At 37.2% G+C, this 26,112-nt stretch overlaps 2 protein-coding genes and 1 long non-coding RNA gene across 3 annotated transcripts in view; 1 reads left to right on the top strand and 2 right to left on the bottom strand.

The window, feature by feature from the left end:
- Positions 1-7,116, bottom strand: part of LOC308105813 (uncharacterized protein) — a gene marked incomplete at its 3' end in the record, with an annotated part of 81,520 nt that extends 74,404 nt beyond the window's left edge. Inside the window, exons 1-4 of the mRNA XM_080456738.1 lie at positions 7,065-7,116; positions 6,783-6,954; positions 4,221-4,331; positions 3,631-3,726 (exon numbers count right to left, since the gene is read on the bottom strand). Coding sequence (XP_080312864.1) covers positions 3,631-3,726; positions 4,221-4,331; positions 6,783-6,954 — 379 coding nt within the window. The 5' untranslated portion in view covers positions 7,065-7,116. The remainder of the gene's footprint in view (positions 1-3,630; positions 3,727-4,220; positions 4,332-6,782; positions 6,955-7,064) is intronic.
- On the bottom strand, positions 82-21,389 carry LOC308073750 (C-type lectin domain family 4 member M-like). The gene is made up of 4 exons (XM_080412860.1): positions 21,275-21,389; positions 2,448-2,590; positions 1,991-2,097; positions 82-1,229 (listed from the first exon to the last, which is right to left on the bottom strand). Exons 2-4 carry the CDS (start codon positions 2,586-2,588, stop codon positions 1,112-1,114), a joined length of 366 nt encoding a protein of 121 aa, XP_080268986.1. The 5' UTR covers positions 2,589-2,590; positions 21,275-21,389; the 3' UTR covers positions 82-1,111.
- On the top strand, positions 12,815-15,141 carry LOC308073752. The gene is made up of 3 exons (XR_013932037.1): positions 12,815-12,959; positions 13,677-13,792; positions 15,044-15,141. It is a non-coding gene; the product is annotated as an uncharacterized lncRNA (long non-coding RNA).
- Positions 21,390-26,112: the final 4,723 nt, after the last annotated feature.

Below are 26,112 nucleotides of genomic sequence, written 5' to 3' on the forward strand. Positions count from 1 at the left end.
GATTTACTTTGGTTAAAATAAGTGTTAAATAGCTCTATATTGTGATATTAATCATTACTATAGAGTGTTTGTTCAGTAAAAGGAGTCTCCATGTCTGTCCAGCTCTTTATTAAACAGAAAATGCATTTTCAGAGCTCTCTCCTGATTGGCTTAAATGTTGTCACCTACCTGAACATTTACTATATATTGTGTTTACTAAAGAGCTGGAGAGACACCTGTGACCCAACAAACACTCTGTAGCAATGATTACTATCACAATATAGTACTTTAACCTTTTTAACAAAACAAAAACAAAAATATCACTTATAATAATGTATCCATTTGTTACTCCCACAGTGTGCAAATGTAACCAAATGGGTGCACACTGTGGGAGTAACATGAACAGTGAGTATTTGTATTGGTGTGTCCTCAGGGATGGACGGCATTAGGACAGGTTTAAGCCTCTGCCAGCAGGGGGAGCAGTGATGCCAATAACTGTACCCCATGTAGTTTTTGCACACATGGTACAAACCATACTGTAATTACATTTATTGAAACATTGTGTCAAAGACCTCATGAAATGGCTTTATTGCTAACTTTTGTTTTTTGCTAAGCTTAGCTCAGAAACGGGGCCATGCATGTTTCTTTTGGCTCAACCAATCACAGTCTCAGCCAAAGGCCCCCCTTCCCTTCGGGCTATGGGATCAGACAATATCTTATAATTGGTCCTCACTAATGCTTATCAATCACAATGGCACCGTTCCTGTCTACTCACTCTGTCACACTTCTGTTCAGTTCACAAACCTGCCTACCAGTGACATCATCGATGGGGATTCCAAGCTAATAGAAACTACAGCCTTTCTCTTCCTGGAAAGTAAACATGCTGAAATAGAAGCTACAACAAAAAAAATGCATGTATTTGTATTTATTTTTAAATTAAATCTTGTTTGAAATGACCAAACCTGCCTACTGATGATGTCACTGGTAGGCGGGTTTCTGAAGTGTCCACAGCCCCTCCTCTGAGACACAGAGTGAGTAGAACAGAAATGAAGCCGTTTTATCATGAGCATTAGTGAGGACCAATTATGAAAATAAGGTGGAAAATGGGTGAAGTGCTCCTTTAAGAGAAACATCACTTCTCACAGATCCACTTGACTGTGGCTGTACAGGGCCCAGCAGAACATCCTCCAAAGCTGTGAGAGTATGCTCCACAGTTGCCACTGTTATCAGGCTCTCCACTGCCCCAGTACCTGCAGAATAAACACCATGATGTATGAATCACATTCACTCAGTCAGTCACTCACCAGTGGTGGAAAAAGTACTCACTTTTCTTACTTAAGTAAAAGTATCAATACTTCATTGTAGAAATACTCAGTTAGGGCGCGCTCCCACCGCACTTTTCTTTTACCTCTGGGGCGGAATCTGCCAAGATGCAAATGCGTGGATTCTTGGGAAGACCATGAATCCACGCATTTGCATTGACAAAGCATTGGCAGATTCCGCCCCAGAGGTAAAAGAAAAGTGTGGTGGGAGCGCGCCCTTAAAGGTAAAAGTCTAGAATAAACAATTTACTTGAGTAAAAGTACAAAAGTATTGGTATCAAAATGTACTTAAAGTACCAAAAGTAAAAGTACTAAAAAAGTTTGAAAATAGCAGATCTACAAGCTCACTGTGAGCTTGTAGATCTGCTATTTTCAAATAGCAGATATAGAATAGGGCCAACGTGGTTAATGAATGTTTTATAATGTAATGATTTATATCTGCAAAGTAACTAAAGTTTTCAAATAATTGTAGTGGAGTAAAAGTACAATATTTGCCTCTGAGATGTAGTAGAAGTAAAAGTACTGAAAATTGGAAATATTCCAGTAAAGTAAAAATACCCACAAATTGTATACAGTACTTGAGTAAATGTACTTAGTTACTTTACATCACTGTCACTCACACGCACACACACAGTTGATAAACAACATGTATTGAATTTTACAATAATTAAACATGTAAAATGTCTCACTGTGCTGTTGCTGGTATTCCATTCACCCAGATCCAGTTGTCACCCGTCTTCTTCAGACCAACCCATGATGGATAACGATCACCCTGGTTCAATCCTCTGATGAATACCTGAAGATTTTTGTACATGATTGAATCATCATTAATTTATTCATAGCTTTAGTGTTTCATGGAATCATGTGTGTTTATGTGGATGATTGACACATTTACTTCACTTTAGTCCTCTATAAATGACCTAATCTTACAACTAATGAACAGAGCTGATCACAATGACATGTTATGAGCTTGTAGCTATTTTTCCGTTTTTAATTAAAACAAACAAACAAATAACCCACGTTTTGTAATGAATGAACACACACACACACACACACACACACACACACACACACACACACACACACACACACACACACACACACACACACACACACACACACACACACACACACACACACACACACCTGTTCTTCTGTACTGTTAATGACCACAAGATCAGCTCCCATCTTCAGACAGTCTTGTCTGCTGTCCTCCCAGCTTTTCTCCTCAGTAGACATGAAATACCATCTGTCTCCAAACTTCTTCCATCCACTGGGACACGACATGACTAAACATCAAATATAGGTTTTATTCATGGATTCCAATGCACTGATTTATCAATTCTAAAACAGAGAAGTTGAAATAATAGCAGTCGGTAATGTATTGGAAGGTAAACACATGTATTTATTATATAAATATAGTTTCTTCATGTGGTCTGCACTGTATGTTTAACTAGTATTTAAAGGTAGTGTAAGTGATTTGCAAAGTTTCAAATAATTGCAAAATGGGTATATGTTCTGATAGTACTCGTTACTATAGGGTGTCCTGTCCATGTAAGGAGTCTCCATGTCTCTCCAGCTCTTTATAAAACAGAAAATGTATTTTTTTTTTTTTGTAGTTTCATTTCCAATTTTATCCAACCAGGACAGAGAACTCAATCAGGACACAGATTAAACAAGTGAAATTGGAAGTGATGACACTAAGAAATGAGCATGCAAAATTTGAACTGAAAACTATACAAATTAAGCTTAAAAATGGGTACTTTCTCCTGATTGGCTGAGATTTTGACACCTACCGAAAAATGTATTTTCTGTTTATTAAAGAGCTGGAGAGACAGGGAGACATCTGTTACTGAAAAAACACTCTATAGCAATGATTACTATCAGAATATAGTATTTTAACCTTTTAAAAAAATACTTTTTGTTTTAACCAAAAAATATCACTTACCCTACCTTTAATGAACTATAAATGCCACTGGCAATCCTCTCTGTTTTCACCAGAACTCTGCTGCTTATAGAGCTAAACACTGCCCCCTTGTGTCTCAACTTGACAGAACAGGAGTCACACACACACACACACACACACACACACACACACACACACACACACACACACACACACACACACACACACACACACACACACACACACACACACACACACACACACACACACACACACACACACACGCATTGTAGGGAGTCACCATATAGAGCAATGCTGACACAGACAGTTTTTTCCCCCAATATAATACTGAGGCCATGATAACAATGGCATTCATAATCCACTAATTAATATTGATTCAAAAAGGTTTGTAATCTCTCTCACCTGCTTCCTTTAGCTGGTTTACTTCACTTTGCAGCTGATCTCTCTCCAGGATCAGGTTGGTGTAGTTGGCCTGCAGTTGTTCAAATTCTGAACGATCTGCAAAGATCAAAATGTGATCATAAACACAGTTGTTGTTGCAAACAAGAAACCTCAGTGTTCCTGATCAGGTGTGTTTGTGAATGTGAATAGATCTCAACCTGTATAATAGTCTACTAGACCAGTGTGGGTCTCAACCTATTCAGGCCGCAACCCCCAAAATAATCATATTTGAACTGTGGACCCCACAAAATAATTATATTTGAACTACGGACCCCCCGTCCTGACAAGCACTTGGAATGGTAGGAGTTGAGGCATTACATTTAGTTTGACTCGGTTCCACAGATAAATATTGCGGGGCGTTGTGAGCTTGTAGGCAATTTTCACAATTTCTGCCTCTTTCTTATATTATTTGATAGTATAGTTTCTTGATTACTTTTAACACAGTAATATTATTTTGTTATTTTCTCGTGTTTTCTAGGTATTAAAAAGGTCTTAAAAGTCCTTAAATTGTCACTTTACTGTCATTTAACAGTTGACCAGCTGATACTCACAGTCCATGGCCTTGTGTGTGGTTCTCAATGCTCCTAGAACACAGAGCAGCAGCAGACAGACTGCACACGCTGTGACGATGGCTTTCTGGATGACCAGTTCTCTCTGGACACCTGGAGGATATCAGTACAATACACTTACACTTTATTTAATATGACCACATTTAATGTTTCATTTAGAAGGAATTTGATTGATTGAATAATGTATTAGTAAAAAAGACTCAGAGTATAGAATATATTAACACATTTAATCCATGTCATCAACAAATACAACCCAAATCTACCCTGACAGTACGTTTTAACAGCGGGCGACTCTCGGGCGATCGCCGGGCGACATCGTCCAAAAGATAAAGAAAATCCATCTTTCATCGCCCCCCCGCCCACTTCGCCCTATCGCCAGTAGTTGCCGGCTCTCATAGACATATAATGCACTTCCGGAAAATACTATCCTGAATCGCCCGCTGTTAAAACGCACCGTGAGTCATCCTAGACTAAACTTAACCCTGTCCTCTATCCTGAGTCATCCTAGACTAAACTTAACCCTGTCCTCTATCCTGAGTCATCCTAGACTAAACTTAACCCTGTCTTCTATCCTGAGTCATCCTAGACTAAACTTAACCCTGTCCTCTATCCTGAGTCATCCTAGACTAAACTTAACCCTGTCTTCTATCCTGAGTCATCCCAGACTAAACTTAACCCTGTCTTCTATCCTGAGTCATCCCAGACTAGCAAAGTGTGTTGGAATTAGGTGGGTCATATAGGCTTAAGGCCGAGTACTAGTCGAATCAGTTTATTTTGAGAGGACTGAAGCTTAGTTGTCAGTGACGTAGAGATGTTGGAGAACCAAGAGGTCAAGCATAATCAAAATGGTATTGAATGAGGGCTACAGCTAGTCTTTAGTGCAGCTAGTGCAGTGAATATTATTATATAGTTAAAGGGGAATTTTGCACCACGGTTTTCTTAACTTTTCTATGATTTATGATATCCTAGGATGAATGGTACAGTAGAATAATTTCATAACTCCAGCCCGGGTCCGCCACAGCTTAAAACGTGTGCCAATAGGCCTTGTGCTAGATCGCGTATTTTAATAGCTTTTTATTTATTTTATTTTTTAGATCTGACGTTCATAGTGACAGAACACTATGCAACCCTAACCCAAAAAAAGGAAGTTCACGAGATTGAAATCTCGTCTAGCGAGACTTCCGTTTTTAGTTTTTTTTTGTTTTGCATAGTGATGTGTCACTATGAACGTCAGATCTGTGTGTGTGTGTGTGTGTGTGTGTGTGTGTGTGTGTGTGTGTGTGTGTGTGTGTGTGTGTGTGTGTGTGTGTGTGTGTGTGTGTGTGTGTGTGTGTGTGAGGCATTGCAAAAAAAATGGTTGATCTCATAGGATATGATACGCTACGTATTGCAATACGTGTTGATTGTGTTTCACAGAAAAGGCAAAACCTTAAATATTACACAACATAAAACACAGGTCTTTAACATTTCAAATACCAGAGTTCCTTAATAAATGCAAATTAAAATATTAACTTTTTTAAATGGCCTTTTCTGTTGTTTCTTGTATTTTTAGTCTTTTGCTGCAAACAATAAACAAGCTGAGGTTTGTTTATCATAACGTCACCTTGCTAAACTAATGGCCTATACGTAAGTTTTTCAGAAAAAATAAACAACTGATCCAAAACAAAACTATATGATATTTCTTAATCATTTCACCCAAAATGTTTACAATATAACAACTTATGACTATTAACATATAATAGGCCTGTCAGTTATGTAACATAAGAGATTTAAATGGGTTTAAATAGGATTAAACCTGACTTAAAATCATTTGAAGTCAAAATCATTTCGCAATTTTTTGGCCTAAGTCACAAAACCATGTGACTTAGGCCCAACAAATGGCCTATTTTGGCCCAAGTCCCACTAAGGAGATAGACCATTATACTAAAAGGGGAGGGAACAGCATTATCCTTTTCAATTAGGAGATAGGTGATTTTACCAGAGGTGGCCAGTGTCATGAGGAGCTGACTTAGGTCAAAATAAAATAAAAAATAACTTAGGCCATTAGTTTAGCAAGGTTACGATAACATCGTCACACCCCAGCATGTCCTGCCGTATGGATACAGTAGCATTTACTTAAGTACTGTACTTAAGTACAATTTTGAGGTATTTGTGCTTTACTTGAGTATTTACAATTTCCAATACTTCTACTCCACTACAACTCAGAGGAAAATATTGTACTTTACTCCACTACAATTATTTGAAAACTTTAGTTACTAGTTACTTTGCAGACAAGCATACATTAACCAGTCCTATTTTATACCTATAGGCGATTTGAAAATAGCCGATCTACAAGCTCACAACGCGTCGCATCGCGACGCGTTGTGAGCTTGTAGATCTGCTATTTTCAAACATTTTAGTACTTTTACTTTTGGTACTTTAAGTACATTTTGATACCAATACTTTTGTACTTTTACTTGTAACAGAGTACTTCTACATTGCAGTATTGATACTTTTACTTAAGTAAAACATTTGAGTACTTTATCCACCACTGGAAGAGTGTACCTTGAGCTCCTGTCGCCCCCTGAGAACCGGAGCCTTGGTCTCTGACACTGGCTGCGTTGACGTAGACCGTGTCATCTTCCTCATCCTCGTCTTCCTCCTCCACAACTCTGTCCTCCTCTCTCACTCCTCCATCGTGCCTCGCCCTCCTTGGTCTGAGTGGCAGGTCAGACATCTTAAGGAACGACAAAACAAAGTAACTCAACTTAATAGAAGTACCTTATATGTTATCATTTACTTAAATTATGCATTGTTTCTAAATGTGTTGAAAAGTTACCTTCTCACTTTGTCTCTTTGTCCTGTGTGGTTCTACATTGGTCTTCACTGTTGCTCTCTGATCTGTCGTCTGTTCGGGTCTGACTCTAACTACTGTTTTAGACACACCTTATAATATGCACACAGTGCAGAATAACCAATAGACTCTTTACCACAAAATGCACGCGTCAACTTAAAAACTTTGTTTCATCTTCCTCAAAAGTTTTAAGTTTTGAGGAAGATGTTTTAACTTCCTCTGGTCCTGAGACCTTGATCAAGACACTAATCTATTCCAATGTACAATGCAGTCATTTATCAGACGCTCTTTATCCAGAGTGTCTTACAGTAAACAAGGTAAACACAAATACATAGAATGTAGAGAGACAGTGTAGTGTCTCAGTAAACTAGGATCACACACAGGTAAACAATGAACCTATAGCATCAGTCTAAACAATATAATATCAAACATAATAATCTGTACATTGAAACTATAGGATACCAGGAAAACAATGAACCTATCATCTGTCTAAACAACTATCTAAATGACATTTTAACCTTTGCTCAGATATATGAGCTTGTAAATCTACTATTTTTGAAAAAATCTTTGCAAATCTTTGACTATATATTTTTACGTTTTTTTTTTAAACACATCTTTGCTTCTGGGGTATTCTAAATGTCTTCTAAATCCTACAGTTTAAAAAAACAACAACGTACGTTTCTATACCAGTGGTGCTCAAACTTTTTAATGTCAAGAACCCCCAAAATGATATGTATTTAGCCGCCGACCCGCACCTCAAAATGTGTTGTTCCAGGGACCCCCCAGAAGCAAATATTTGAGTTACAAATGTTCCCTTTAAAAATATATTCAAATATTTGCACAAAATGCTCAAGATTTTTCAAAAATAGCAGATCTACAAGCTCATAGTGCCGCGCTATGAGCTTGTAGATCTGCTATTTTTGAATAGCCCAAAGTATAAAATATGGATGCGTTCCCGGTTTGATTGGGTTTGATCTACCCTGAGGCCACAATGTCCTGCACTGCCCCAGATGATAGTACCGTTGGCGTTTACCAGGCCTGGAACAGATTAAAGACACATACATAGTTCATTGTTTTGTTGTGTTCATACTAGTGTTGACATTGTGGTGATGTGTAGATAAACTAAAAGTTTTAACAGTATGTCGATTGACTCGATAAGGACTGTGCATCAGTTTGTGGTCAATGACAATTTTTTTTTTTTTTTATCAATACAGGAAACAGAGTTTCCTGTATCCACTTCCCCTTCTGACTCACGTTGTTTGCTACAGTAAAACCAGCAGTTTGCACGCTTGCATGCGTTCTGTGCGTGTGCAGTTTTTTTTCTGGGTTTGTTACTTTTTGGTGTTTTTTGTTACTTTATTTGGGTACAAAAAAGCACCATGTACTCCAGGAAGTGTAGATGTCGGAGGTTTTTTATTTTTATTTTTTCTTCATCCCAAAAGTTGGGGGGATATCCCTAAGGGCAGGTACACACTGTAGGACTTTTAAAGTGTTCGGGGGTCGTCTGATCGTTGAGCATTTCACACTATAGGAGTTTATTTCTTGAAATGGGCTGTCATATATCGTTGTGGTTTTCACCCTATTGATGATCCCCGACCAGGGATTACACACTGTAGGATAGTTCACTAGGATGCTGTCCAGAGTCAGACCCAATACATACATGTATTTGTTTTTATTCCAATTCATTTAATCGACGTCTCCCGTGATTAATAATACAATAATTATATATATATATATAATATATATATATATATATATATAATATATATATATATATATATATATATATATATATATATATATATATATATATATATATATATATATATATATATATATATATATATATATATATATATATATATATAACATTATACAGCTCTGTTCATAGAGTCAACATTACGCTATATATATTATATATTATATATATATATATAACATTATACTGCTCTGCTCATAGAGCCAACATTACACTATATATATTATATATTATATATACATATATATATAACATTATACAGCTCTGCTCATAGAGCCAACATTACACTATATATATTATATATTATATATTATATATATATATATATATATATATATATATATATATATATATATATATATATATATATATATATATATATATATATATATATGACATACAGCTCTGCTCATAGAGCCAACATACTGCAGTGAGAGGTCTCCGTCTTTATAATTTTTATTTTGTCTTTTTATTTTGACTATAGTCAAAATAAACTAAAGTACTTCACTACTCACTGAAACAAAGGCTGTTTTGTGTTGTTTGAAGTTTATTCTCCACTAGTTACTTTGTAGATTTAGATCATTATTATAAAACCAGTTATATACAGTATACTTTGACAATTTGATTGAAAGTTGTGAGCTTGTAGATCTGCTATTTTCAAAGGATGTTTTTATTTTTGAAAACTTGTGAAATGGAACCTTCTGCATCATTTTGGTACTTTAAGTATATTTTGATAACAATACGTTTGTACTTTTACTCAAGTAAATGTGTAATACTTCTCAATGTGAGACAGAAAAACGCAACCGCGACCGGATTCAATAGGGCACCAATTCCGATGTAACACCTACCACAGACACACCTCAGAGAGGAGAGGCTGAAGTCCAGGTTTGGGTTTGGATTTATTTCCGTAAATAACAGCTAAAGCGTGAAATATGAAAGAACCAGAAGTCAGATCATCACTTATAGTGTACTATTATCCAGGATACAAGAATTAAAACTCTGGTTCTGGTCGAGCTATAACTCTTTATGTGTTGTGTAGTGTTACAGTGAAAGCTGTGACCCTACAGTAAAGTGTGTATAGTTGTTTGTTCCAATGAGAGCTGATAGCTATATATTATATTATATTATATTATATTATATTATTATATTATATTATATTATATTATATTATATTATATTATATTATATTATATTATATTATATTATATTATATTATATTATATTATATATTATATATTATACATTATATTCAGTGTTGTAAGGTAACTTAAGCACATTTACTTACGTACAATTTTGAGGTATGTTTACTTTGCTGGAGTATTTCCAATTTTCTGTACTTTTACTCCACTATTATTTGAAAACTTTAGTTACTAGTTACTTTGTAGATTTTGATTATTATTACAATACATACATTAACCACTTCAGCCATATATACATTTTGGCCATTTGAAAATAGCAGATTGACAAACTCACAATGCGTCGCAATGCGACACATTGTGAGCTTGTAGATCGGCTATTTTCAAAAGATTAGTCTACCTTTTTATACAAAACGTTCTGCATAATGAGTAAATAATAATCAAGTCAATTTTGAATACCAGACTTTTACTTGTAACAGAGTATTTCCACATTGCAGTATTGATACTTTTACTTAAGTAACAAATGTGAGTAGCTACTTTTTCCACCACTGATTATATTATGTGTCCAGGTGTTCATAATGAGAGCTAATAGCTATAGCCTAAATATTATATATATTAGTCCTATATATGTTATATTATTATATATTATGTATTCTATATTATATTCCCTTTAATATCACACTGGGTCCATGCACTGACCTCTGACCTCTGTGTGGAACACATCTATGTTGTTGTAAGTGGTTTCTACTTTATGTGTTGTGTATATTGGACGTTAATATAATACTTGTGTAAGGTAGGTTCTGCATATTTGTACGTAGAACCTACCTGTATGTATGTCAGTCTGAAGAGTTATGCTCAACTTTATGTATTTGGTTTTTGCATATTTGGTATCTGCTGCGAGCCTGCAGAACTCTCACACTATATGCATTTATTTTTTATTTTTTCAATCTTACCTTTTGAATACCCATAGACTAAGTGATATGACAATAAACTTATTTATTATATTATTTATTATGAGCTTGTGAATCTGCTATTTTTTTAAAAATCTTGAAAATGTTTGCACATCTGTCCGTGGCCAAATACATATAATTATATGTATTGTATATATTATAATAATAATATACTGTCCGTGGCCAAATACATATAATTATATGTATTGTATATATTATAATAATAATATACTGTCCGTGGCCAAATACATATAATTTTGGGTGGTCCTTGACATGAAGAAGTTTGAGCACCACTAATATCATAGCATAGATATCTGTAGAATCATAGATATCTGTAGAATCATAGATATCTGTAGAATCCCCCCAGAAGCAAATATTGGAGTTGCAAATGTTCGCTGTGTGTGTGTGTGTGTGTGTGTGTGTGTGTGTGTGTGTGTGTGTGTGTGTGTGTGTGTGTGTGTGTGTGTGTGTGTGTGTGTGTGTGTGTGTGTGTGTGTGTGTGTGTGTGTGTGTGTGTGTGTGTGTGTGTGTGTGTGTGTGTGTGTGTGTGCGCGCGTGTGCGTGTGTGTGTGAAACGTCTCTTTTAAATGCAGGAAATGTCAAATGTATTATAGTATTGCTTACAGCTTTAAGCAGAAAATTCAGGTAAAAGTAAGTAGAATTGAATACAATGTTCAATTAAGCTGTTACAGATTAATCCATATCACATACATGAGAATATTAAAGTTCTATCCAAATAGATCTCAAATACATAGGTACCCTTACCCTCCCATGCTGTGATAAAACAAGACATAACTAAAATATCACCTTCTGGTAGTTCCTTCCAATTATCCAGATTCCTTCCTTCTACCTGTTGTCTATTTTAAAGCAGAGCGAGGTATAAGGCGTACAATCTTTCCCTCGCCTGACTACAGCCTAATAATAGGCTATAAAGGGTGAGGCCCCTTATAAGACCCATCATCACATTGGGAGATCTTTTAGTCTAATACACGCATGTTTTTGGCAGATTTTTTTTCTACCCCATCTATTATTATTAAGCATCTAAATTCATATTCGCACAAGTCAGAGACTAATTCCCCAACTCGGGTGATATGGTGAGATTACTCTAACAGACCCCAGGTCTCTAACGACAGCGCGCAAAGTCTCTCAACAACTTGCTCTCTGAACACTGTTTATAAAGGGCATTTTGGCCCATCCTATTTGTCCTACCACCCACGCTCTCTTGACCATATCCCGTTTATTACCCCATGGTCAGCGTGACTGTGCTTGATGCGTCATGACCCTTTTAATCTATGTCTGGGAAATATCACCTCTTCCCTATTCTTACACACAATTTCACCATATGCAATACCCTTAGGGAAATTATGTTGAAAAATGAAAAATATATATATATGAATATATAAATTAAAGAGGGAATTCTTAACCCATTCAATCCAGGAACTCATCTATGTCATTTTAGATTTGAGCTATAACCATTATTTTATATATTTTTATGAGCTATGTAGAAATCTAAAAATGACACAGATGCTTTCCCGCTCTTTTATTTTATTTATTTATTTATTTCTTAAAATCTTTATCCCACGATTTTGTATTTGTATTTTTTACACCCAGTGCCAATTAACTATGTAATCCTGGGCGCTACACTCCCTCTGCCAACCTAGGGAGGCCAGGGCCGAGCTCATGCCTCCTTCAATGCATGAGAGCCAACTGACCACCTTGTCACCTGACAGGGGGGAGTTTCCCTGGTTGGACGTAGCGCGTGGAAGGTACACGTTATTCCAACCAGTTCCTTTCTTTCCCGGTCTTAATGGGTTAAAGTACTAACATTAATTGTGGGTGTGGTTCACGTACAGTGGGTGTTAGTGTGTGAACAAAGCTAAATGACACCCACACCCACAATGAACATTATTACATAACACAGTGTTAACCCATTAAGACAGAAAGACATGTCTTACTCCCTCAGGAGCGTCTTGGAGCCGTGGCCTGTCTGCAGCTGGCTGTGAAGCACTTTGAGATAGAAGATGATGTCATCGTCATTGGAGGGTATGTTTTACTATGACCGTCCATTTATAAACATAACACCCAGCTTTGATGTGTGGTGTGTATGAAATGACCACATTTCATACGAGGGTATCCATAAAGATGATGATATCGTAAATCAGAAGCTTAACCTATTCAGACCGGAAAATAATCTGTCATTTTTGGATTGCTTTGGCTATAAAAAAATAGCAGATATACAAGCTCATAGCGCGGCACCAAGTGCTATGAGCTTGTAGATCTGCTATTTTTGTTTAAATCATGAACATTTGTGCAAATCTTTGAATATATATATATATATATGTTTTTAAAACAAACATTTGTAACTCAAATCTTTGCTTCTGGGGATTCTACAAATGTCTTCTAAATCCTAACAGTTTTTTGAAGAAATTTATATTATTTTATTTGCAATAATATCAGAGGTGCTCAAACCTTTTCATGTCAACAGTATGTATTTGGCTGCGGACCCCCATCTGCAAATATGAGGTTCCAGGGACCCCCAGAAGCAAAGATTTCAGTAAAAAAATTATATATATTCCAAGATTTGCACACATTTTCAAGATTCTTCTAAAATAGCAGATCTACAAGCTCATAGCTTCAATATATCTGCAATTTTTGATTAGCCAAAGAAATCTTAAAATGACACAGATGCGTTCCCGGTCCCAATGGGTTCAGCTTCTCTCTGATGATGTGATTAAAGGTCTCTTCTGTGTATAAACAAAGGGACACGCTGTTCAGAGAAGACTTCAGTCTGAGGCGGGTGAAGGAGAGGTTCTGTGAGCTGCAGACACAGAGTGAAGACAACTGTCTGCTTCTGTCTTACCAGTGTAAAGATGAAGGTAAAGCTCTCTGTTAGACTTCTGAAGGTTTTATTGACATTTTTATGGACCACACTCGGATATTCAATATGTCAGGAGGATATTGTCACGTTTCCTCAGAACTTCAACATAGTGCTTGTACTGGTCAGCTCCCAGTGACCAACCGTAGAAGACTGTGGTTGTACTGGTCAGCTCCCAGTGACCAACAGTAGAAGACTGTGGTTGTACTGGTCAGCTCCCAGTGACCAACAGTAGAAGACTGTGGTTGTACTGGTCAGCTCCCAGTGACCAACCGTAGAAGACTGTGGTTGTACTGGTCAGCTCCCAGTGACCAACCGTAGAAGACTGTGGTTGTACTGGTCAGCTCCCAGTGACCAACAGTAGAAGACTGTGGTTGTACTGGTCAGCTCCCAGTGACCAACAGTAGAAACAACCCAAACAATAAGTCGGGAGCCGGTCCCATTTCTAAATGTCCCTCTTTTTTGTTTTGCATAAAAATAAAAATAAATCACCAACACAACAATTATTTAAAACATTTTCTAAAATCAAAATTTTTCAGATAGATTTTCAAAATTAAAAAGAAAAAGAAGAATTGAAAAGAAAAACAAAATGAGGGGGTCCTCAGAGCTACTATAGGGGGTCCGCCAAATCTTTGTGTGATAGGATTTTGTTTTTTTACATTAACCACTTGAACCCTAGAATTCCTTTTCTGAGGGGAACATTAGCCGAAAATAGCAGATCTACAAGCTCTCAACGCCTCGCGCTGCGAGGCGTTGAGAGCTTGTAGATCGGCTATTTTTGGCAAAGAGGCTGTAGGTGTAGAGGGAAAAAAGAGCAGACTAAGTAAAAAAAAAACTTTAATCTGAAACACAATTTTATACAATATAGAGTAGGGGGTCCCTGCTTCATCTCTCTCTCAGCTAGGGGGTCCTTGGCCTGGAAACGTTGAAGACCCCTGCATTAATTACAAAAAGCTATTACATAGTGGTAACTTAAGTGGTAAATGTATGTAATCGATTTTTCTAAGTTTGGGTCCGGGGGAGACACCAAATTTAACGTTTTTGTCTCGGCTGAAAAGGTTTGGAAGACCAATGGTTTACAGTAGAATCATGTCTGTCTCTCCTCACACAGAGAACCAATGGTTTACAGTAGAATCATGTCTGTCTCTCCTCACACAGAGAACCAATGGTTTACAGTAGAATCATGTCTGTCTCTCCTCACACAGAGAACCAATGGTTTACAGTAGAATCATGTCTGTCTCTCCTCACACAGAGACTCATAAATATGGGATCCTGGAAGTGGATGAAGACCTGAGGGTGATCTGCATGAAGGAGAAACCTCTTCCTACAGACACCACGTCTAGGAGAGCAGTAAGCCCTCTTCTAACAACACATCTACACCACGCTGTTTTACAACATTTTCACTCAGATATTTTTGAAGATATTTAGAACATTTTCGTTGTGGCCTATAATGACATGATGCCCAAAGTAGGGGCGCCAGCCAGGTTCAAAGTCATCTCTGAAAGTGGACTTTTTTGGTTCAGTCAGTCAGTCAGCAGTGGTGGTATTGAGGTATTTTTACTTTACTGTATTTAAAATGTTCAGTACTTTTACTGCTACTCCACTACATCTCAGAGGGAAATATTATACTTCTACTCCACTACAATTATTAGAAAACTTTAATTACTTGTTACTTTGCAGATATAAATTATCATATTATACAACATACATGAACCACTTTAGCCCTATTTTATACATAGGCTATTTGAAAATAGCAGATCTACAAGCTCACAACGCGTTGCATCGCGACGTGTTGTGAGCTTGTAGATCTGCTATTTTCAAACATTTTAGCACTTTTACTTTTGGTACTTTAAGTACATTTTGATACCAATACTTTTGTACTTTTATTCAACATTTTTAATTCCGGACTTTAACTTGTAACAGATATCATTATGGTTAAGGTTAGGGTCCTGATTGTGGTCTGTCATTCCATCCTACCAAAAGAGTTGTAAAGTTTGTAGTTTTATAAAGAGCAGTGTTGATTTTGTCGACTAAAAAAATGAGGAAAAATGTTCGTAGTGCGGCACCGAGTGCCGCACTACGAGCTTGTAGATCTGCTATTTTTGAAAAATCGTGAAAATGTGTGCAAATCTTTGAATATATATATATATATATATATATATATATATATATATATATATATGTATATATTTTTTTTAAAGCGAACATTTATAACAAAAATCTTTCCTTCTGGGGGTCCCTGGAACAAAATATTTTGAGAAGGGGGTCTGCGGTCAAATAGATATAATTTTGGGGGTCCTTGACATGAAATAGATTGAGCATCACTGACATAGAAAACATAGGTTTGTCATTATACTGTTGGGATTTAGGAGACATGTAGAATGGGCTTCAGGTCTTAATGGGTTAAAGGGATAGTTCACCTCATGGAGACTTGAATTCATGGATATTGTTTTAGTTTTTGTCTCATTCCTAAGACAATCATTTGATGACCGGCAGCGGTTCCGGCAGGAGACACAAAGAGTCTCCTTTGTGTCTCCTACCGGAACCGCTAGCCTACCGGTCCGCTTGGTCATCAAATGATCCAGTGGTCCCCCCCCCCCCCCCACTCCGTCTCCCTCAAAAGATTCTACTGAGGAGTCGAGGAGAGACTTTATGGGCTTTGATGTTTTAATATACATTCACACAATCATTTATATACTGTTTCATAATACAATTCAATGTAAAGGGCTGTGCACCAGACGCTCACACACAGACACATAGAACACTTAAATAGGATGTATGAGCGGACGTCTACGGAGCTTGATATGAACAAATACATAAAGTTAGTTATAGTGCTGCTGAACGGCCCTTAACTCTTTAACTGCCAGAGTAAAACTGTAATAGTGTCACCCCAGTGCCAGCGAAAACTGGTGTTTTTTACCTACCTTTGAAAAATCATGGAATATTTTCTGTGAACGCTGTCTGTACGTTGATCCCCTCATTACACACACAGGGGTCTCATAGAATTTGGAGGGGAAAATTGTGGTAATGATGGTAATCTGTTCCATAGTTGCGGCAAGTTGAAAATAGCATGTTTTGAAAAAAATACCTAGTTAAACACAGGAGCCGAGATACAGAATATTTCCCAAATACTTTAACCAGGAAGTGAATGGAGCAGCAAATCTTTGGATCCTGTTATCTCCTGGTTCTGTGTGAAAAACGTTATTTTCTTTTCAAACGCGTCCATGGCAGTAAAAAAGTTAAGGTATTGAATTAAATGTTACTAATTCTCCAGGTACCAGAGAGACCCTCTCTATAGTGTTACATTGTTATGTTAAGGGACAGAGAGCCACAACACAAGTATTAACACACATGACAATAAAGTTGAAGCTTAACTTTTTATTTGATTTTTTCTTTATTATTATTAGCCAGTGCAAGCATGAAAATAATGTCTGTTGACGTTTGTTCCCCCCCCCCCCACAAAAAAAAACAACAGCAGAGATGAATAAAAATGCACACAAGTAAGTACTACTACTTCTACTACTATAGTCATGAGTCTGGAACTATGCCTCCTGAATGTTATATAGAGTCTGGAACTACACCTCCTGAATGTTATATAGAGTCTGGAACTACACCTCCTGAATGTTATATAGAGTCTGGAACTACACCTCCTGAATGTTATATAGAGTCTGGAACTACACCTCCCGAAAGCCGAGAAAGGAAGCCGTCATCTGTTCTTCATTTCTGTTCACGAAAATATCTGAAAATTTCAAATATTTTCGTGAACAGAAATGAAGAACAGATGACGGCTTCCTTTCTCGGCTTTCGGGAGGTGTAGTTCCAGACTCTATATAACATTAAAATATTATATTATATTTGGAAATGCTAAACATATTTACATAATGAAATATTAACAGTTTTTAAATGGTATATATTTTAAATACTCAGTGTTAAAGGTAGGGTAAGTGATTTACTTTGGTTAAAATAAGTGTTAAATATCTATATTGTGATATTAATCATTACTATAGAGTGTTTGTTCAGTAACAGTGTTAAATAGCTCTATATTGTGATAGTACTCATTACTATAGAGTGTTTGTTCAGTAACAGTGTTAAATAGCTCTATATTGTGATATTAATCATTACTATAGAGTGTTTGTTCAGTAAAAGGAGTCTCCATGTCTCTCCAGCTCTTTATTAAACAGAAAATGCATTTTCAGTGCCCTCTCCTGATTGGCTTAAATGTTGTCACCTGCCTGAAAATGTACTATATTGTGTTTACTAAAGAGCTGGAGAGACCCCTGTGACCCAACAAACACTCTGTAGCAATGATTACTATCACAATATACTACTTTAACCTTTTTAACAAAACAAAAACAAAAAATATCACTTACCCTACCTTTAATGTATCCATTTGTTACTCCCACAGTGTGCAAATGTAACCAAATGGACCCTTACAGGTCCATTTGGTTACATTTGCACACTGTGGGAGTAACATGAACAGTGAGTATTTTTACTGGTGTGTCCTCAGGGCATTAGGACAGGTTTAAGCCTCTACCAGCAGGGGGAGCAGTGATGCCAATAACTGTACCCCATGTAGTTTTTGCACACATGGTACAAACCATACTGTAATTACATTTATTGAAACATTGTGTCAAAGACCTCATGAAATGGCTTTATTGCTAACTTTAGTTTTTTGCTAAGCTTAGCTCAGAAACGGGGCCATGCATGTTTGTTTTGGCTCAACCAATCACAGTCTCAGCCAAAGGCCCCCCTTCCCTTCGGGCTATGGGATCAGACAATATCTTATAATTGGTCCTCACTAATGCTCATCAATCACAATGGCACCGTTCCTGTCTACTCACTCTGTCACACTTCTGTTCAGTTCACAAACCTGCCTACCAGTGACATCATCGATGTGGATTCCAAGCTAATAGAAACTACAGCCTTTTCTCTTCCTGGAAAGTAAACATGCTGAAATAGAAGCTACAACAAAAAAAATGCATGTATTTTTATGTATTTTTAAATTAAATCTTGTTTGAAATGACCAAACCTGCCTACTGATGATGTCACTGGTAGGCGGGTTTCTGAAGTGTCCACAGCCCCTCCTCTGAGACACAGAGTGAGAAGAACAGAAATGAAGCCGTTTTATCATGAGCATTAGTGAGGACCAATTATGAAAATAAGGTGGAAAATGGGTGAAGTGCTCCTTTAAGAGAAACGTCACTTCTCACAGATCCACTTGAATGTGAGTGTACAGGACGCATCATAACATCCTCCTACGTTGTGTCCGTATGCTCCACAGTTGCCACTGTTATCAGGCCATCCACTCCTCCAGTACCTGCAGAATAAACACCATGATGTATGAATCACATTCACTCAGTCAGTCACTCACCAGTGGTGGAAAAAGTACTCACTTTTCTTACTTAAGTAAAAGTATCAATACTTCATTGTAGAAATACTCAGTTAGGGCGCGCTCCCACCACACTTTTCTTTTACCTCTGGGGCGGAATCTGCCAAGATGTAAATGCGTGGATTCTTGGGAAGACCATGAATCCACGCATTTGCATTGACAAAGCATTGGCAGATTCCGCCCCAGAGGTAAAAGAAAAGTGTGGTGGGAGCGCGCCCTTAAAGGTAAAAGTCTAGAATAAACAATTTACTTGAGTAAAAGTACAAAAGTATTGGTATCAAAATGTACTTAAAGTACCAAAAGTAAAAGTACTAAAAAAGTTTGAAAATAGTAGATCTAAGCTCACTGTGAGCTTGTAGATCTGCTATTTTCAAATAGCAGATATAGAATAGGGCCAACGTGGTTAATGTATGTTTTATAATGTAATGATTTATATCTGCAAAGTAACTAAAGTTTTCAAATAATTGTAGTGGAGTAAAAGTACAATATTTGCCTCTGAGATGTAGTAGAAGTAAAAGTACTGAAAATTGGAAATATTCCAGTAAAGTAAAAATACCCCAAAATTGTATACAGTACTTGAGTAAATGTACTTAGTTACTTTACACCACTGTCACTCACACACACACACAGTTACTAAACAACATGTATTGAATTTTACAATAATTAAACATGTAAAATGTCTCACTGTGCTGTCGCTGGTATTCCATTCACCCAGATCCAGTTGTCACCCGTCTTCTTCAGACCAACCCATGATAAACCACCCTGGTTCAATCCTCTGATGAATACCTGAAGATTTTTGTACATGATTGAATCATCATTAATTTATTCATAGCTTTAGTGTTTCATGGAATCATGTGTGTTTATGTGGATGATTGACACATTTCCTTCACTTTAGCCCTCTATAAATGACCTAATCTTACAACTAATGAACAGAGCTGATCACAATGACATGTTATGAGCTTGTAGCTATTTTTCCTTTTTTAATTAAAACAAACAAACAAATAACCCACGTTTTATAATGAATTTTGAAACGCTGTAATGTGGTAGCATAAATGTGTTAATGTGGAACAGTAGCATATATTAGTAAATAAATAGTGTATTTAATTCAGTCTGACCAGAAGCAGGAATAAAACATTATGGACTACCGGACATAAACATTAAAGACCAGAGGGGATATCTAAAGCAGAGGTATGGATGCCCCCCCCCCCTCTCTCACTCTCTCTCTCTCTCTCTCTCTCTCTCTCTCTCTCACTCACTCACTCACTCACTCACTCACTCACTCACTCACTCACTCACTCACTCACACACACACACACACACACACACACACACACACACACACACACACACACACACACACACACACACACACACACACACACACACACACACACACACACACACACACACACACACACACCTGTTCTTCTTTACTGTTAATGACGACCAGATCAGCTCCCATCTTCAGACAGTCTTGTCTGCTGTCCTCCCAGTTTTTCTCTTCAGTAGACATGCGATACCAGCTGCATCCAAGCCGCTTCCATCCACCAGCTAAACATCAAATATAGGTTTTATTCATGGATTTCCAATGCACTGATTTATAAATTCTACAACAGAGAAGTTGAAATAATAGCAGTCGGTAATGTAGTGGAAGGTAAACATATGTATTTATTATATAAATATAGTCTCTTCATGTGGTCTGTACTGTATGTTTAACTAGTATTTAATGAACTATAAATGCCACTGGCACTCTGCTGCTTATAGAGCTAAACACTGCCCCCTTGTGTCTCAACTTGACACACACACACACACACACACACACACACACACACACACACACACACACACACACACACACACACACACACACACACACACACACACACACACACACACACACACACACACACACACACACACACACTCTATGGACATTAAAGACACATACACATTGTCAGGAGTCACCAGATAGAGCAATGCTCTTAAGTGTCACAGACAGTGTTTTTTCTCAATCTAATACTGAGGCCATGATAAAAATTCCATTCATAATCCACTAATTAATATTGATTCAAAAAGGTTTGTAATCTCTCTCACCTGCTCTCTTTAGCTGGTTTACTTCACTTTGCAGCTGATCTCTCTCCAGGGTCAGTTTGGTCTCCAGCTGATCTCTCTCCAGGGTCAGTTTGGTCTCCAGCTGATCTCTCTCCAGGGTCAGCTGATCTCTCTCCAGGGTCAGCTGATCTCTCTCCAGGGTCAGTTTGGTCTCCAGCTGATCTCTCTCCAGGGTCAGGCTGGTGTAGTTGGCCTGCAGTTGCTCAAATTCTGAACGATCTGCAAAGAAACAAAATGTGTGTTTGTGAATGTGAATAGATCTCAACCTGTATAATAGTCTATTAGGCCAGTGTGGGTCTCAACCTATTCAGGCCGCAACCCCCAAAATAATCATATTTGAACCGCGGACCCCCCAAAATAATCATATTTGAACCGCGGACCCCCCCAAATAATCGTATTTGAACTGGGGACCCCCCAAAATAATCATATTTGAACTGCGGACTCCCCAAAATAATCATATTTGAACTGCGGACCCCCCAAAATAATCGTATTTGAACTGGGGACCCCCCAAAATAATCATATTTGAACTGCGGACCCCCCAAAATAATCGTATTTGAACTGCGGACCCCCAAAAATAATCATATTTGAACTGGGGACCCCCCCCAAAATAATCATATTTGAACTGCGGACCCCCAAAAATAATCGTATTTGAACTACAGACCCCCCATCCTGACAAATACTTGGAATTGTAGGAGCTGAGGCATTACATTTAGTTTGACTCGGCTATTGTGAAAATTGCAAGGCGATGTGAGCTTGTAGATTAGGCAATGTTCTCAATTTCTGCCTCTTTCTTATATTATTTGATAGTATAGTTTCTTGATTACTTTTAACACAGTAATGTTATTTAACAGTTGACCAGCTGATACTCACAGTCCATGGCCTTGTGTGTGGTTCTCAATGCTCCTAGAACACAGAGCAGCAGCAGACAGACTGCACACGCTGTGACGATGGCTTTCTGGATGACCAGTTCTCTCTGGACACCTGGAGGATATCAGTACAATACACTTACACTTTATTTAATATGACCACATTTAATGTTTCATTTAGAGGGAATTTGATTGACATGTGGAGGGGATTGAGCGAGGCATTGCAAAATAATAATTGCTCTCATAGAATATGATACGCTACGTATTGCAATACGTGTTGATTGTGAATCATGACCATGGCCTAGACTATTATTCTCTTTCACAGAAAAGGCAAAACCTTAAATATTACACAACATAAAACACTGATATTTAACATTTCAAATCCCAGAGTTCCTTAATAAATGCAAATTAAAATATAAACTTTTTTAAAATGACCTTTTCTGTTGTTTCTTGTATTTTTTTGTCTTTTGCTGCAAACAATATAAACAAGCTGAGGTTTGTTTTTCATAACATCGTCACACACCAGCATTCCCTGCCGTATGGATACAGTAGCCTCTGTATATAGATTGTATAGATAGTTGGGCGAGTGAGCATGACCATACCATATATCGCCGTATATATTTTTCTGAGCACAGCCCTAGTATCACCAACCTTGGAAAAGTAGTTGGATACATATTTGGGTACTACTGTACATGGTGTGAGTGAGAAGAGTGCAGTGGTGTAAAGTAACTGAGTACATTTACTTAAGTACTGTACTTAAGTAGGTATTTTTTCTTTACTTGAGTATTTCCAATTTCCAATGCCTTTACTTTTACTCCACTACATCTCAGAGGCAAATATTGTACTTTTACTCCACTATAATTATTAGAAATTTTTAGTTACTAGTTACTTTGCAGATAAACTATGATATTATGAAACATACATTAACCACTTTAGCCCTATTTTATACCTATGATATTTGAAAATAGCAGATCTACAAGCTCACAACGCGTCGCATTGTGACACGTTGTGACCTTTAGTCCATGAGCCAGAGCCCCAAAATTGAGCAATGATTATCGAAAGAGTGGGCAAAACCAAACCTATATTAAATTGTTCATAGGGTCAATACGAGTAAATAAATATATGATAACCTCTCCACAGGACCAGCTTTTTCATAGTTATCACACATTTTGTAATTTTCCCCATACGTACATGACAGGTGAAAAAATGACAAAATTTAAAAAAGAGTTATCATAATGAAACTTCCTGAGTTGATTACTTACATGAAGACAATGATTTATCGTATTACAAGTTTTCTGAAATTGTATATTTAAATATGCAAATTAGGCATTAGGAAAATATGCCCAAATTTGCATAACTTTCCAGAATCAACATTGGAACATTGGACAAAGCCAGAGTCAACATACTTATTTCATTTTGTTAAGATGTTGGAGTCAAAGGTTTTTAACGAGGGAATATTCAATATCTGGCTCAATTTTGGGGCTCTGGCTCATGAACTAAATGCCTAATTTGCATATTTAAATATACAATTTCAGAAAACTTGTAATACGATAAATCATTGTCTTCATGTAAGTAATCAACTCAGGAAGTTTCATTATGATAACTCTTTTTTAAATGTTGTCATTTTTTCACCTGTCATGTACGTATGGGGAAAATGACAAAATGTGTGATAACCATGAAAAAGCTGCTCCTGTGGAGAGGTTATCATATATTTATTTACTCGTATTGACCCTATGAACAATTTAATATAGGTTTGGTTTTGCCCACTCTTTCGATAATGAAATCTTGTCTGGCTCATGGACTACTTGTAGATCGGCTATTTTAAAACATTTTAGTACTTTTACTTTTGGTACTTTAAGTACATTTTGATACCAATACTTTTGTACTTTTACTCAAGTACATTTTTAATTCCGGACTTTTACTTGTAACAGAGTACTTCTTGCAGTATTGATACTTTTACTTAAAGGAGGAGTTCACCCAAAAAATGACTTATTTTCTATCAATTGCACACCCTATGAAGCCTTGAATCCATGCATTCTTTTTTGTTTTTGTCGCATTCCTAAGCTAATAATTTGATTCCCGTTTCCTACCGGCTAATGTATCCGGTAGGAGACACAAAGTAGATTATTTGTGTCTCCTACCGGATATACACACGGTCATCAAATTATTGTCTTAGGAATGCCACAAAAACAAAAATAAATCTATGAAATCAAGGCTTCATGGGGTGTGTAATTGATAGAAAATAAGTAATTTTTTGGGTGAACTCCTCCTTTAAGTACAACATTTGAGTACTTTTCCACCACTGGAAGAGTGTACCTTGATCTCCTGTAGCCCCCTGAGAACCGGAGCCTTGGTCTCTGACACTGTCTGCATTGACGTAGACCGTGTCCTCCGCTCCTCTCTCCTCCTCTCCTCTCTCCTCCTCTCCTCTCTCCTCCTCTCCTCTCTCCTCTCTGACTCCTCCATCGTCCCTCACCCTCCTTGGTCTGAGTGGCAGGTCAGACATCTTAAGGAACGACACAACAAAGTAACTCAACTTAATCAGTAGAAGTAACGTATATGTTATCATGTACTTCAATTATGCATCGTTAAAATATGCGGCTATATTTCTAAATATGTTGAAAAGTTACCTTCTCACCTTGTCTCTTTGTCCTGTGTGGTTCTACATTGGTCTTCACTGTTGCTCTCTGATCTGTCGTCTGTTGGGGTCTGACTCTAACTACTGTTTAGGACACACCTTATAGCGTGCACACAGCGCACAATAAGCTATAGACTCTTTACCACAGGATGTACGTGTCAACTTGAAACGCTGTTTTGAGGAAGTGGTTTTAACTTCCTCTGGTGGTCCTGAGACCTTGATCAAGACACTAATCTATTCCAATTTACAATGCAGTCATTTATCAGATGCTCTTTATCCAGAGTGTCTTACAGTAAACAAGGTAAACATAAATACATAGAATGTAGAGAGACAGTGTAGTGTCTCAGTAAACTAGGATCACACACAGGTAAACAATGAACCTATAGCATCAGTCTAAACAATATAATATCAAACATAATAATCTGTACTTTGAAACTATAGGATACCAGGAAAACAATGAACCTATTATCTGTCTAAACAACTATCTAAATGACATTTTAACCTTTGCTCAGATATATGAGCTTGAAGATCTACTATTTTTGAAAAAATCTTTGCAAATCTTTGACTATATATTTTTACGTTTTTTTTTTAAATACATCTTTGCTTTTGGGGGATTCTACAAATGTCTTCTAAATCCTACAGTTTAAAAAAACAACAACGTACGTTTCTATATCAGTGGTGCTCAAACTTTTTCATGTCAAGAACCCCCAAAATGATATGTATTTGGCCGCCGACCCGCACCTCAAAATATGTTGTTCCAGGGACCCCCCAGAAGCAAATATTTGAGTTACAAATGTTCCCTTTAAAAATATATTCAAATATTTGCACAAAATGCTCAAAATTTTTCAAAAATAGCAGATCTACAGGCTCATAGCGCGGCACCGAGATCTACAAGCTCATACTGTAGCGCGGCACTCGGTGCCGCGCTATGAGCTTGTAGATCTGCTATTTTTGAATAGCCCAAAGTATAAAATATGGATGCGTTCCCGGTTTGATTGGGTTTGATCTACCCTGAGGCCACAATGTCCTGCACTGCCCCAGATGATAGTACCGTTTACCAGGCCTGGAGCAGATTAAAGACACATACATAGTTCATTGTTTTGTTGTGTTCATACTAGTGTTGACATCGTGGTGATGTGTAGATAAACTAAAAGTTTTAACAGTATGTCGATTGACTCGATAAGGACTGTGCATCAGTTTGTGGTCAATGACACATTGTTTTGTTTTTTATCGATACAGGAAACCGAGTCTGTTGTGAACACAGCTCCACTTCCCCTTCTGACTCACGTTGTTTGCTACAGTAAAACCAGCAGTTT

Source organism: Gymnoscopelus braueri, assembly GCF_963280865.1.
Source record: "Gymnoscopelus braueri genome assembly, chromosome: 18".
Classification (NCBI taxonomy): domain Eukaryota; kingdom Metazoa; phylum Chordata; class Actinopteri; order Myctophiformes; family Myctophidae; genus Gymnoscopelus; species Gymnoscopelus braueri.